At 45.5% G+C, this 14,653-nt stretch overlaps 1 protein-coding gene across 1 annotated transcript in view; it reads left to right on the top strand.

Moving 5' to 3' along the window:
- The window catches only part of RAB26 (RAB26, member RAS oncogene family), a 252,217-nt gene that overhangs the window by 22,605 nt on the left and 214,959 nt on the right, over window positions 1–14,653 (top strand). Inside the window, exon 2 of the mRNA XM_066576568.1 lies at window positions 6,030–6,140. Coding sequence (XP_066432665.1) covers window positions 6,030–6,140 — 111 coding nt within the window. The remainder of the gene's footprint in view (window positions 1–6,029; window positions 6,141–14,653) is intronic.

A 14,653-nucleotide genomic window follows, 5' to 3' on the forward strand; every position in this document is an offset into this window, starting at 1 on the left:
GTGATGGGAGGCGTTTGTTTTTTACAGAAAAACACCTCATCTGCCGGTACATCGCAAGTGCATGAGCGCGATATCGGGCCGACTGTCACGGTCCAGTATTGCTCCTAACCATGTATAGGAAGCCTTATATATTGAGAGAATTGCTACATAATGAATGGAAAAAAAATCCCCGGAGTATCCCTTTAAAAATCAGATCACATCCGGACAAGCCTTTAAACTTGAGTTTGGGACAGATGTGTGACTATGCGTTGCTGTATTAGTTCTCAGTTCCTGCGTTCTCTGTGTCAGATTCACTTTAAATTCTTCTAAATCCTCGCACCAAAGGGAGCAGAAACCGAACTCCAATTTTATTAACCTTCAGAAATTCCTAAAGGCACCCCACCCCGCGCCTGTGCTTTCTCCGAGAATTGCTTGATATGTTATTCTGCTCACTGCTGACTTGTAATGGACCAATCACTCATCTGGCCAGTAAATGTGAGCTCTGCGTCCAGCCGCGGGGACCCGGCCGCTCCTCATGTACTAAACCACAAGCTGCAGTTCTGGAGCTCATATACCTCCGTCGGAGCACTGCGGTGTCCTAATGTCCTTTATTCCTAATTGTGGTTTACTTGCTTATAGTGTATAATGATTCTGCTGTAAAGAAAATCAGCTTTTTGTGAACTTGATTTTCCACTGAATCAATCTGCTCAATAAAAGTTGCAGTGTAAAGCATGGAGGAGGAAGAAGAAGAGCAGCAGTTTAAGCCTCTGATGGAATACGATGTGCATTTTGGACCACCTTGGAGACTATGCAGCTAAGCTGGGGTAATTGATTAGTTTGTCCTAATGCAGCGGTGCCACAAAGTATACAGCATTGAAGAATATGACTAGGTAAGCGTCACTTATTGCTTAAAGGGGAGGTACCAAGTTTGCCTCTCATGCTCTAACCACCTAGGAAATGTGTCTGATCAAGGGGATCCATTCCCTGGGACCCCCACCAATCACAAGACCTCTGCTGCATTCATTGCATGGGACTGCGGGAGGTAGCCTAGAGCTTGGACTTCCATTGCAGTGAATGTAGCAGAGGCATCCTGCACTGCCTACAAGGCAGCTCGTCGCAACGTAGCGAGTAGCACTTGCTTCCTGTTAGGACAAAGCGTTCTAAAGTGCCATCAAACGGAAAGGTTCCGAGGCAGTTACAGGGGTTGTGCCAAGTTTTAACGTTATTCCCTATCCATAGGGTAGGAGATAACTTTATGATTGGTGGGGGTCCGAGTGTAGGAGCCCCACCGATCGGGAGAACAAGGGTCCAGTCAGTCCTCGAGGTCGCGCAGGCGCCGTTCACTTTACTGACAGCACCTGAGATTAGCGATTTCAGGTGCTTCAGCAATCTCTGCCACTGTCATTGAAGTAAAAGATGCTGCCACGTATCTGCGGGACGTCCATCAGTGGGGGTCCCAAAGGTCAGACACCTACCGATCATAAAGTTATCCTCTATTCTGTGGATATGAGATAACCTTATAACTTGGTTCAACCGTGCCTCCGGAAATCTCGCGGAATGACCGCACCGCTTCGCCACCTGCATTTCCGCTTCGGCCATCTCTCACCATAGAGAGGAGAAAGGCTGCTGCGGAAATGAAAAAAGAATTGACACGCGGCATCTTTGTTTCCCGCGCCGCATGTCCGTTTCTGCATAGCTTGGCTGCAACGGATTGGTCGCAGCATCCAATCCGTTCAATCCGCATCCCGTCCACAATTGACATTGGGGACGGGCCACGGATTCTGCGGGAAAGCAGGAGTTAAAAAAAAAAGTTCTGTGCATGTGCGCTGGCGCAATACAGACACGAACAGGTGCGCAGGGTGGCTGGAATCTGACCCGCCGGTGGACATGAGCCCTGACTTCAATGGAAGCTGTCCGTGCGGGAACCGCACTAAAATGGAGAATGCTGCAATTTGTTTTCCGCATGCGGAATCCAGGAAACAAATCTGCATGTCAAGATTGAAGTTCGGACACCCATGGTTCCCTATGGCTGGCTTGAACTGTGGATCTTCCGCATGGGTCCCCCGCGCAGAATCCGTAATTCAAATTCGCCCATGGCCACTGGGACTTAGCTGATGTCACTGAAAGCTTGTGAGGACAGGAATGCTGATTAGTATGAGTGACGTAACCACAACAATACGCCAGTCAGTCTATAATGGGCACCAGAATCACAATCCGGGGGCCATGATGTCTGCCGTACGCATGGCATGTACTGCACTTGCTGACTCACGGACATAATTTGCTGTCATGAGTCAATCCTCGCATTGGGCCAAATATAGGAATGTGTGAAAATAATCAGTTCTTGTGTATCCCAGGAGACATGTCTGGAAATTACCTAAAAATGACGCCAACCCCACTCCAGTTTAGGAATCTGCGCTGGAGCATCTTGTCTTGATGTTCCTTTAGGCTGGGGTCACACGGGCAGATTTGTATTGCAGATTCTGCGATCTGCACGGGAGACCTGCGGTAAAATGCATTCATTGAAAGGCATGCATTTTCGCTCTATCGTTCACACTCGCGGATAGGAATTGCATTTTCTGCAAGCGGAAGAAAAATCGCAACATGCTCTATTGTGCCATGGACTCCACATGGATGTCCTCCATTGAGGTCAATATAGGCTGTCCAACCGGCAGCCCATATGTAATTAACATTGCATATGGGCTGGGAATACCCGCGTCGTGAGCGACTGGGCATAATACTTTGCCAAACTTGGCTAAGGACGCATGTACAGTGCGCCACAAGGTGTAGGTAACTCAACTTCATTGTGCATGTCTGTTTCCGATGGGGCAAGAGGGCCACACAGCAGGAGTGCAAGATTTCACAGCGATTTGTTAATTATATAGCGCCGACTTATTCTGCAGAGCTTTTGAGTAATTTATTTATTATCCCCCACCAAGCTGGGTACTCATTATACTGACCTTGGAAGGATGAGTCAAACTTGAGCCATGCAGGGTTTGAACCCACAACCTTCAGGTCATGAGCTAGAGCTTAGGACTGCATTTTTGCTGTCTTAGCAGATTCCACTAATGTCAGCGGCAGGGAAAGGCGTTCATGCAGTAAAGTGGCGTGCATAATGGGATGAGGCTGTGACTCAGGGTCTGGTGGCCCACCTCTGTGACTCAGGGTCTGGTGGCCCACCTCCGTGACTCAGGGTCTGGTGGCCCACCTCCGTGACTTAGGGTCTGGTGGCCCACCTCCGTGACTCAGGGTCTAGTGGCCCACCTCCATGACTCAGGGTCTGGTGGCCCACCTCCGTGACTCAGGGTCTGGTGGCCCACCTCCATGACTCAGGGTCTCGTGGCCCACCTCCGTGACTCAGGGTCTGGTGGCCCTTCTCTGTGACTCAGGGTCTGGTGGCCCACCTCCATGACTCAGGGTCTGGTGGCCCACCTCCGTCACTCAGGGTCTGGTGGCCCACCTCCGTGACTCAAGGTCTGGTGGCCCACCTCCGTGACTCAGGGTCTGGTGGCCCTTCTCTGTGACTCAGGGTCTGGTAGCCCACCTCCATGACTCAGGGTCTGGTGGCCCACCTCCGTGACTCAGGGTCTGGTGGCCCACCTCCGTGACTCAAGGTCTGGTGGCCCACCTCCGTGACTCAGGGTCTGGTGGCCCGCCTCCGTGACTCAGGGTCTGGTGGCCCACCTCCGTGACTCAGGGTCTGGTGGCCCACCTCCATGACTCAGGGTCTGGTGGCCCACCTCTGTGACTCAGGGTCTGGTGGCCCACCTCCATGACTCAGGGTCTCGTGGCCCACCTCCGTGACTCAGGGTCTGGTGGCCCACCTCTGTGACTCAAGGCATGACAATTTGCATTCATGGCACAACAGTATATATGTAAGTTTTTGCAAGGGCAGGCATTCTTTTGTTTCATACAAACACATATTTGGGGTGTGTTAAATATGATCGATAGCACTGCGGTGGCCCCTTATGGTCCCAAAGTCTGATGACAGGTTCCCTTTAACAACAGAGAAGCACACCTCCCTCTAGATTTCGTGCCGCTTGTGCTTTGGCCAGCATGAGCCTACTAAGAGGTGCTTTTTAAATGGGGTTTTAGAAAACCATTTCTTAGCATTAAAAATGTTTCGGTCAGGCATCTTAGAATTAAACAGTCGCGAGTTCCCTCCGCCCGCAGTGCTTTTGCTTACAAATGGTTATTTCTAATGATCCTTGACTAAAACATAATAACGTTGAGTTTGCTGAGGCAGATCCCATAAGAATCGTGTATGAGACGCCTGTTCTGCTATGATTCATTTGCATGTGGTAAAAAAATATCAGGCTTCTCACACGGTGATGGAATTAGCTTTTTCTGTGTGGTTTACACTTAAATGCCAAGAGACGGGTTTATTTTGTGGTTAACCACTGATGGTACCAGAGCTCGGCCGAGTTACTCAGCTCTGATCTTCTTAAGGTTGCAATGACCTTCCAGAAGTGTAAAGTAAATCTCTGCAGTTCATCATCACTTTGTTTGTTTGATTAGTTTCTTCATATATCTTCATAGTGTATAGTACTCTGATTTTCTGATACAGAGCTCCAAATCCCCTGCAGAGACGAGACACGGTTCTAACTGACAAAAGCCATCACTAGAGGGAGCTGAGGAGCTTAGTGTATACTGTGTTATTCTTGGGTTCAATGTACACTATCCTGCCAAAAGTAGTATTTATTTCCAGATGTCACTACTTAGTGGGGCTCCTTTGGTCCTAATGACAGGATATTGTCTGTGCCATATTTCTACTAACGTCTGATACACTTCAGCCGGTATTTCCCTCCATTCATCCTGCAAATGTCTGGTGAGTTCTCTCAAAGATGATGGACACCGTTCATATTTCCTGACCCAACGTTCCAGTTCATTCCAAAGATTGTCACATCTTTGGGACTGTCTCTGCTCCTTAGGCATTTTAAGAAGCTATTATCCCTGTGAAGATCTCTGCAAAAACCACAATGTGTGAGCACAGTCTAATATCTCCATTTTTGTTTTTTTCAAAAAGATAGAGTTAGGCCGGACTCACAGGACCGGATAGCAATTGCAGATTCCGCAAGTAATTAATCCGCGGTGTTACGTGGCTCAATCAAATGCATTGGATTACGAGTTCCACGCAATTCGTAATCCGTTCGCGGAAAATAGAACGCAGCATATTCTAGTTTACCGTGGAATTTGTGACCATAGAGCCCATTGCGTATGGGCTGTGGGTATCCATGCCATCGCTAAGCGATGGCGCGGTCATACGCAGGGTCACGGCTGGGCTCACAGCTGGAATCTGCTGTGGGAGGCCTGCAGTGTATTCCGCCTATGGCCGTGTGAGTCCGACCTAAGGTGTAAGAAATGGATTGACAGAAAGTTCATCTTGTGTTGGTGTTCGTTTTAATTGCATTTAAAGGGTCTTTCCGCTTTTACAATATGCTTCCTAGAAGGTTACCTTGACAATAGAATGATAAGACAGTGTCCTCCTGATGGGACCCCAGCGAATGGCTGTAATCTGTGGGGAAACCTGGTCGTAAAGGCCCTTTTACATGGAGTGATTATTTTGCAGATAGTCGCTGGATCACAGGAGTCTAAATGATTTGCTCAGTGTAAGCGCTGCCATCGCCTGAATGACCAACTATAATTCATTCACTTATCTTCATCGTTTAGTTTCAGCAGGCAAAAGAAATCAAACAACGATCGGCTCGTGTAAACAGGCAGTCGTTCATCTATAAATGACTGCCTGTTTACTGTGAATGGAGGCGGCCGGCCGGAGCAATCTCTGGCCCGCTCCACCGCCATTCAATGAGCGATGAGCGCTGCCGTGTAAAACGTCCCTTAATGTTCAGTTTTAGACTGGATTCAGAGATCAGTTGGAATGGGCACTTTCAGTAAGGCATGTCAGCTGATACCATCTTTGTGAATCTTTGCTGAGCTTGGGCCCCTCTTAGTTCTGACAGCCTCTGACAGACTACTTGTATCTGTGCACATAGTAATAGTAATAATCTAAAGTCACAATAAGGTGTCTTATAATGCCATCCTTTTCTTTCCAGGTGATGCTAGTGGGAGATTCAGGAGTGGGGAAGACATGCCTGCTCGTCAGATTTAAGGATGGGGCTTTCCTGGCTGGTAGCTTCATCTCCACCGTTGGCATTGACTTTCGGGTAAGTGCTACTTTGCATTGATTTTGTTACGGCCATGATGAATTCTCCTCCTGGATCGTTATCTTCTGCTTTTTAATCTGTTGTTGGAGCAGTTGTTATGTAACTGTTTACACAGCTGATCCATTTCTTTGGAGTAGGTTAGCTCATCTCCTTTCTTAGCCAACCTCATTTAGGGAGGAGTTATTTATTGGTTAGCCTGTCTTTTAAGTAGCCCTGACTTCTACAGTGTGGTTGAAGGTGGTAGCGGTAACAATGTGCATTTAATCCCGTATTGTGTCGTTTGAGTGCCTTGCTCTAGTTTAGTTTGGTCTTGTTTGTATGGTTGCTTAGTCTTGTTTCCTAGCCTGTCGTTTTAGTCATCTCCTTTCCTGTTTGTATCTGCCTAACCTTGCCTCATTATTCACCTTGTTTGTCTGGGCCTTAGTGCCTTCATATTTTCAGGGATACTATTTTAGATAGGGTCACCTGCAATAGGGATAACTGAGAGCTACATAGGGACAGTGGTGTCTGGTGTTAGGGTCAGTATCAGGGAGAGATTATGGAAAGACATGGGAAGAGCTTGTGTTAGAGATAGGATTTCTCTGGTTGTTATTTGTGTTCTATACCATCTAATCCAGTCTCCAATGTCAGTTTTATCATCATTATCATCATCATCATCCAGTCACCTAATGATGAGTCCCTAGTTTTGTTTTCTATTGTGTTGATATATGTGCTTCGTATCTAAATTTTTTGCAATGGTCCATTTGTTACACTTTTATACTGTAAGCCGAAAGTGCTGGTGTCTTCAGCTCCATCACTGGTACCACCAGCACTTTTAGGTCCCCTTACTCCTTAGTCCCAGAAGTGATGTCCCACCAAGGTTAACTGAAGAAGGAGTTCTCCCCGAGACGCGTATCCTATGCTTGTTTTTTAATACACTTAATAAAAGAGAAGTTGGATAATACATCCTATCATCCCACCATCTTTTTGGAGAGTTGCGCCTATCCACCAGTCTTTTCTTTCTATAGCTCTTCACACATCTGCCGTGCCAACCTTGGTGGGTTCTCCTAGTTGGCAGCACCTCCACAGTTCATTCACTCTTCACAGCCCTTTCTAAGGCTTATTTGGTCTCTATCCACCCCTCTCCCTTTCTACTGAGTTTTTTTCGTAGGCACTTGCTGAGAACTTCCTATTTCTTATCTACATGACCTTAAGTGGCGGGTAATCTCCAGATGCCTTACAAGTGGCCCTTTGATATAAAATACAGCGGCCTTATTCACAAGAACGAGATTGCCGTCTCTTTACAGTAACTAGAGATGCCACCAGCGCTGTATCCATATAAATATATAAGATGCGTGATACAAAATATTACAGACTGATGAAGTGTATTATACTATTATGTCTTACTGATATGGTTGTGCAAGTGTTTTAGCTTTATTTTTGCAAAAAGTTTGCAAACAAAAATAGCGTAAAAAATACACTGAATGTCCACTTTAATAGAGACCCCCATCTAGAACAACCTCATCTGGCCTTCAGAACTGCAGCAATTTGTTACAACATGGATTCCACTAGTTGAAGAAATGGTTCGGCAGGAATATCGGCCCCTGCGGACAGAAAGCTTCTTGTGGTTGCAACAGAATAGATGGAGGTGCTGACTAGAGATGAGCGGACGTGCTCGTTTAGAGCAATTACTCGATCGAGCATCGCTTTTTTCGAGTAACTGCCTAATCGGGCGAAAAGATTTGGGGGGCGCCGGGGGCGAGCGGGGGGTTGGGATGGGGAGTGGTGGGGGGGGGGGGAGAGAGAGAGCTCCACCCCGCCACCCCCGGCGCCCTCCGAATTTTTTCGCCCGAGTAGGCAGTTACTCGAAAAAAGCGATGCTCGATCGAGTAATTGTCCTAAACCAGCACGTTCGCTCATCTCTAGTGCTGACATGTTCTGACCACCTGAAGGACTTGTTGATTCATGCTGCTTGCAAATTCTGAACCTCACATCGGCACGGTGCAACAGAGATCTGGATACATGTGACCTAGTGATGTTTCCACTGCACGGTAATACAATTTTCACACTTTTGCCCATTGGAATTTCACCTCTTTGCTTTTCTTAGCAATGATGCTGGAACTGGTTGTCTGCTGTTATAGCCCAACCGTGCTAAGGAACCGCAAGATGTGTATTTAGACATGTTAGATGGAGCACCAGCTTTGTATCCGGCTGCTCTTGACTGTGCAGCCCCTGTTGGTCACAATGATTCCTGACATCCTCCTCTCACCCCTTTTGGGAATAAGTTGTTTCCATTCATAGGATCTCCCTTTCCTGGATGTTTTCCTTGATCCCACCATTCTCAGCATACTCTTCACACCGCTTCACGAGAAAACCCCAAGAGGCTGACCCCAGCTAGACTGGCACCGATGACCAGGCCTCATTGGTAATCGCTCAAGGTGGTGGATCTTCTCCATCTAATGTGGATTCAAACTGAAACTGATCCACGAAAATCATTTTACATGATTTTATGCTGCATTTTGGAGTCATGGGTCCAATTTCCATACAGAGTTGCTAATAAAGGGGCCATTCATTGTTTAAATCCATGTGCTCCTATCCAGGCTTGTGATATCTCGTTCATCCATCACATAGCCCTTCTGCAGCACAGTTCAATTAAAATGAATGGATGCAATACCAGGCACAGCCACTATAAATGTACAGTGCTGTTCCTGGTATACAATGAAGAAGTCGTAGCACTTGCCTGAGTGCCTTTGCTCCATCAAGCAGCTAATTGCAAGAGGTTCTGGGAGTAAGACCCAACCCATCTAATAGTGATGATCTATCCTAAAAATAGTTCATCAACATAAAGGTCTTGGAAAACATATTTTTTCTGGATTTAAAAGTGACAACCAGTTTCCAGAAATGGGCCCAGATGAGTTGTCACCTCCCTTCCCCCACTCCTCTTTGGTAATAGTGCTTTACTCAGCAAGGGGTAGCAGTAAGCACAAGAGTAAGCTCCTCACACTGCAGTGAGAATATAGCATCTGTGCTAGGAGTGACAGCGGTGCCGAGTATCATGTGTATACCGTATATCTTAGGGATATGTACTGAGCCCTTGCTGTAAATATATGTCATGTCTGGAGCCGCTCGTTAGGCTGATGTCGCACACCGCCTATGTGCTCAGGACAATAATGCAGTTGTCAGGCGATGATCTACAAAGTGCTCCATGACATGTTCTGCCTTCTCAGAGCCGTAAAGCCCAACAAACCCGTCTACCGATGAAACGCTTTCTGCAAAATCATACAGGGAGCTCCATGCTTTGTGTTTACATGTAAGCCTGAGGCAACGCTTATCAGCTGGGGACAACATGTGATCAGGCAGCAGCGCTGATGAATAAAACATTCGCCCTGTCAAGAGAAATGGCATCAGGTGGGAGATTGTCAGAACCAGTGTCTGCAGACTATTCCTCCCTAGTCTGCACTGTCTGCTGCTGGGGTGCTGCTCTGTTTTTGGCTGGGTGCTGGTCTCTAAGGCTGGTACAGTGGTCTAATTGGTTACCCCTTCAGCCTCGGTGCTGGTTTCCTCGGTTGGAGCGCTGGTTTCCTCGGCTATTATTAGTGTGTTTGGGCAGGGCGCTGGTCTCCTTGACTATTCATGGTGTTTTCGGCTGGAGCTCTAGTCTTCCTAGCTGTTAATGGTTTCTTCATCGGGAGCATCGGTCTCATTGGCTATTCATGGTGTTTTCGGCTTGAGCTCTAGTCTTCCTAGCTGTTAATGGTTACTTCATCGGGAGCATCGGTCTCATTGGCTATTCATGGTGTCTTTGGCTGGCGTGCTAGGCTCCTTATCTGTTTGTGGTCTCTTTGGGTTGGATGCTGGTCTCTTTGGCTGGAGCAGTGATCTCATTTGTTATCTGTGGTCTCTTCATTCCGGGCGGTGGTCTCCTCCATTGTTAGTGATCTATGCAGCTGGCATGCTGGTCCCCTTGGCTATTGGTAGTCTCCTCGTACAGGGAAGTGGTTCCATATGTCATCAGACACTGACACACTGACAGTTGGGGTACAGGATAATGACACACTGACATTCGGGGTGGGGGTCAAGTATCAGTGTGGTTGCGTTTCTGTCACATCTGATAACTACATAGCCCCCTGGTGAACATTTGGAGCTCCCCTTTGTTCAGCCCCTACACATATATTGAGGGGATGTCTTGATGGCAGATTGTTCTGGTGTCTTTTTCCCTTTTGTCTGGAGGTTGTTACTTGGTCCACACTGTCATTTTTCTTCCATTGAATTAATTAGATGAAGAGACTGATGCTTTGTACAACCAAATATGTATCTAAGTTTTCTCACCGTAGGCCAGGGGTTTACAATAAGTGAGGTGGTTTTTGTCTCATGCTGCCCATAGAAGTGTATGAAGAGGAGAGGGGAAATAGGAGCAGAAACACACACAGAAAGATATTGCTGCAGCTAACAGTAGGTGTTTATTGTTTTAAAGCTACTAAAATCACATCTACACTGCTCAGTACAGCTGTATAATGTCCTGCATCATGCTGTTACTTATGAGGATGTGATGCAGAGAGAGAGATGCAGAAGAAGAGATCATGCTGTTCATGCAGTGTATGGAGACATAACAGTTAGTTTACGCCCACCAGCTCATGGATAGGGAAGACATCATGCTCCCCTATGTGGGCACTGTATGAAGACATCATAGCAGCAGTCTACTTCCACAGCTTCAGAGACAGAGAAGAGGAGATCCTGCTCCCTTATGTTTCTAGTGTATGGAAACATCATAGCAGTAGTCTACACTCACTAGCACAGAGAGAGAGAGATGTCTTATATATGCAGTGTATGGAGACAGCATAGCAAAAGTAGTTTTCACCACCAGCTCAGAGATAAAGAAGAAGAGATCCTGCTTTTCTATGGGTTCAGTATATTGAGATATCACAGCAGACTACACCCACCAGCTCAGGGAGACAAAGAAGGGATCTTGCTCCCTATATGTGCAGTTTATGGAGTCTTCACAGCAGCAGACTACACCCACCAGCTCAGGGAAGACTGAGAATTAGAGATGAAGCCTGCAGAGTGGAACACTAGTAGTAAATGCAGTATATAGGTCATATGATGAGCACATATAGTGTTATTCCTCATGTACACATAGCAGTCTATTCTGAAAATTAGGTGCACTTTCAAGACAAATTATGAGTTACCATTTAAGAAACTTACTTATCTTCGATTAATTAATGTCTGTTTAGTATCACAGTAAGCAAGAACTCCGTGTAAACAACTGGCAGAGCAGATGGGTGGTGAATACAAGTCCCCGTCGGTCTCTTCTTTCCCAGACAGGTCCCGTGTACATTGTAGATGTTGAACATTGCTTCAGACAGAAGAAGGTTTTCTGCTTGGGTTGGCACCATGGACAGCTCCTCGGAGACTCTTCCTCTCCTTCATCATTACCAGCCTCTGATTAGGTTTTTATACACCATTTGTATCAATTAACAGTGTAATTACTTCCCAGTCCTGCATGTGTCAGAGGAGAATGTGCTGCGGGATCAGTATGTCAGGCTCTTCTCCGAGTACACAGCTCTCAGATGAGAGTTTAACCTTCTCTACCTTGTTGGGTTTCAAGAGTTGAGTCCAGAAGGAAGCCTGTGGTGAGCATGTCCCCCCAGACCCAAGGGATGCCAACGGTGCGTCTCCTTCTGCCAGGCCGGTATGTGTCGGTATTACTGCGGCATCTGTCGTTGTTGTACCTTGGCTGAATATATCCTGAGAATCCTTCTAGGACACTTTGTATGTTTGCAGCTAAATTACATAGATGAAATCAAGAGGAAGCTGTGCCCACAAATCTACGTTCCACAAATCGCTGGATCGGTCAGATTTGGACAATCAGCATTCAGTGTAAACACGGCCAACGACTAAACGATAATTTGTTTGCTTATCGGTCATTTTATGCAAGCATAACAATCATTGTTGGCTCGTTCGCTAATCGTTCGGTTTCAGCGCTGATCGTTCCGTCCTTCTCATTCACTGGTGCAGCAAACTGAATGACGGAACGATCCTGCTCAAAAATAAACAATGTATCTTTGTGTTTAAACTGACCGCCCGAGCAAATTGTGTCATCGTTTGTTTGTTCACGCAGGCAAATGATTTCTTGCTACGTGTAAAAGGGCCCTTAATGAGTGGCAGTGCAATAGAGGTAATTATTAATCAAGCATAGAGAGTTCAGTGGTGATGCAGTGTATGCATAGAGAGTGTAGGGGCTGTAGAGTGCAACAATAATAGAGTGCAAATATAGAGAGTGTAGGAGCTGTAGAGTGCAACAATAATAGAGTGCAAATATAGAGTGTAGGAGCTGTAGAGTGCAACAATAATAGAGTGCAAATATAGAGAGTGTGGGAGCTGTAGAGTGCAACAATAATAGAGTGCAAATATAGAGAGTAGGAGCTGTAGAGTGCAACAATAATAGAGTGCAAATATAGAGAGTAGGAGCTGTAGAGTGCAACAATAATAGAGTGCAAATATAGAGAGTGTAGGAGCTGTAGAGTGCAACAATAATAGAGTGCAAGTATAGAGAGTGTAGGAGCTGTAGAGTGCAACAATAATAGAGTGCAAATATAGAGGGTGTAGGAGCTGTAGAGTGCAACAATAATAGAGTGCAAATATAGAGAGTGTAGGAGCTGTAGAGTGCAACAATAATAGAGTGCAAATATAGAGAGTGTAGGAGCTGTAGAGTGCAACAATAATAGAGTGCAAATATAGAGAGTGTAGGAGCTGTAGAGTGCAACAATAATAGAGTGCAAATATAGAGGGTGTAGGAGCTGTAGAGTGCAACAATAATAGAGTGCAAATATAGAGAGTGTAGGAGCTTTAGAGTGCAACAATAATAGAGTGCAAATATAGAGAGTGTGGGAGCTGTAGAGTGCAACAATAATAGAGTGCAAATATAGAGAGTGTGGGAGCTGTAGAGTGCAACAATAATAGAGTGCAAATATAGAGAGTGTGGGAGCTGTAGAGTGCAATAATAATAGAGTGCAAATATAGAGAGTGTGGGAGCTGTAGAGTGCAACAATAATAGAGTGCAAATATAGAGAGTGTGGGAGCTGTAGAGTGCAACAATAATAGAGTGCAAATATAGAGAGTGTAGGAGCTGTTGAGTGCAACAATAATAGAGTGCAAATATAGAGAGTGTAGGAGCTGTAGAGTGCAACAATAATAGAGTGCAAATATAGAGAGTGTAGGAGCTGTAGAGTGCAACAATAATAGAGTGCAAATATAGAGAGTGTGGGAGCTGTAGAGTGCAACAATAATAGAGTGCAAATATAGAGAGTGTAGGAGCTGTAGAGTGCAACAATAATAGAGTGCAAATGTAGAGAGTGTAGGAGCTGTAGAGTGCAACAATAATAGAGTGCAAATATAGAGAGTGTGGGAGCTGTAGAGTGCAACAATAATAGAGTGCAAATATAGAGAGTGTAGGAGCTGTAGAGTGCAACAATAATAGAGTGCAAATATAGAGGATGTAGGAGCTGTAGAGTGCAACAATAATAGAGTGCAAATATAGAGAGTGTAGGAGCTGTAGAGTGCAACAATAATAGAGTGCAAATATAGAGGGTGTAGGAGCTGTAGAGTGCAACAATAATAGAGTGCAAATATAGAGAGTGTAGGAGCTGTAGAGTGCAACAATAATAGAGTGCAAATATAGAGAGTGTAGGAGCTGCAGAGTGCAACAATAATAGAGTGCAAATATAGAGGGTGTGGGAGCTGTAGAGTGCAACAATAATAGAGTGCAAATATCGAGAGTGTAGGAGCTGTAGAGTGCAACAATAATAGAGTGCAAATATAGAGAGTATGGGAGCTGTAGAGTGCAACAATAATAGAGTGCAAATATCGAGAGTGTAGGAGCTGTAGAGTGCAACAATAATAGAGTGCAAATATAGAGAGTGTAGAAGCTGTAGAGTGCAACAATAATAGAGTGCAAATATAGAGAGTGTAGGAGCTGTAGAGTGCAACAATGATAGAGTGCAAATATAGAGAGTGTAGGAGCCGTAGAGTGCAACAATAATAGAGTGCAAATATAGAGAGTGTAAATATAGAGAGTGTAGGAGCTGTAGAGTGCAACAATAATAGAGTGCAAATATAGAGAGTGTGGGAGCTGTAGAGTGCAACAATAATAGAGTGCAAATCTAGAGAGTGTAGGAGCTGTAGAGTGCAACAATAATAGAGTGCAAATGTAGAGAGTGTGGGAGCTGTAGAGTGCAACAATAATAGAGTGCAAATATAGAGAGTGTGGGAGCTGTAGAGTGCAACAATAATAGAGTGCAAATATAGAGGGTGTGGGAGCTGTAGAGTGCAACAATAATAGAGTGCAAATATAGAGAGTGTGGGAGCTGTAGAGTGCAACAATAATAGAGTGCAAATATAGAGAATGTGGGAGCTGTAGAGTGCAACAATAATAGAGTGCAAATATAGAGAGTGTAGGAGCTGTAGAGTGCAACAATAATAGAGTGCAAATATAGAGAGTGTAGGAGCTGTAGAGTGCAACAATAATAGAGTGCAAA

The sequence above is a fragment of the Eleutherodactylus coqui genome, chromosome 8 (assembly GCF_035609145.1).
Source record: "Eleutherodactylus coqui strain aEleCoq1 chromosome 8, aEleCoq1.hap1, whole genome shotgun sequence".
Classification (NCBI taxonomy): domain Eukaryota; kingdom Metazoa; phylum Chordata; class Amphibia; order Anura; family Eleutherodactylidae; genus Eleutherodactylus; species Eleutherodactylus coqui.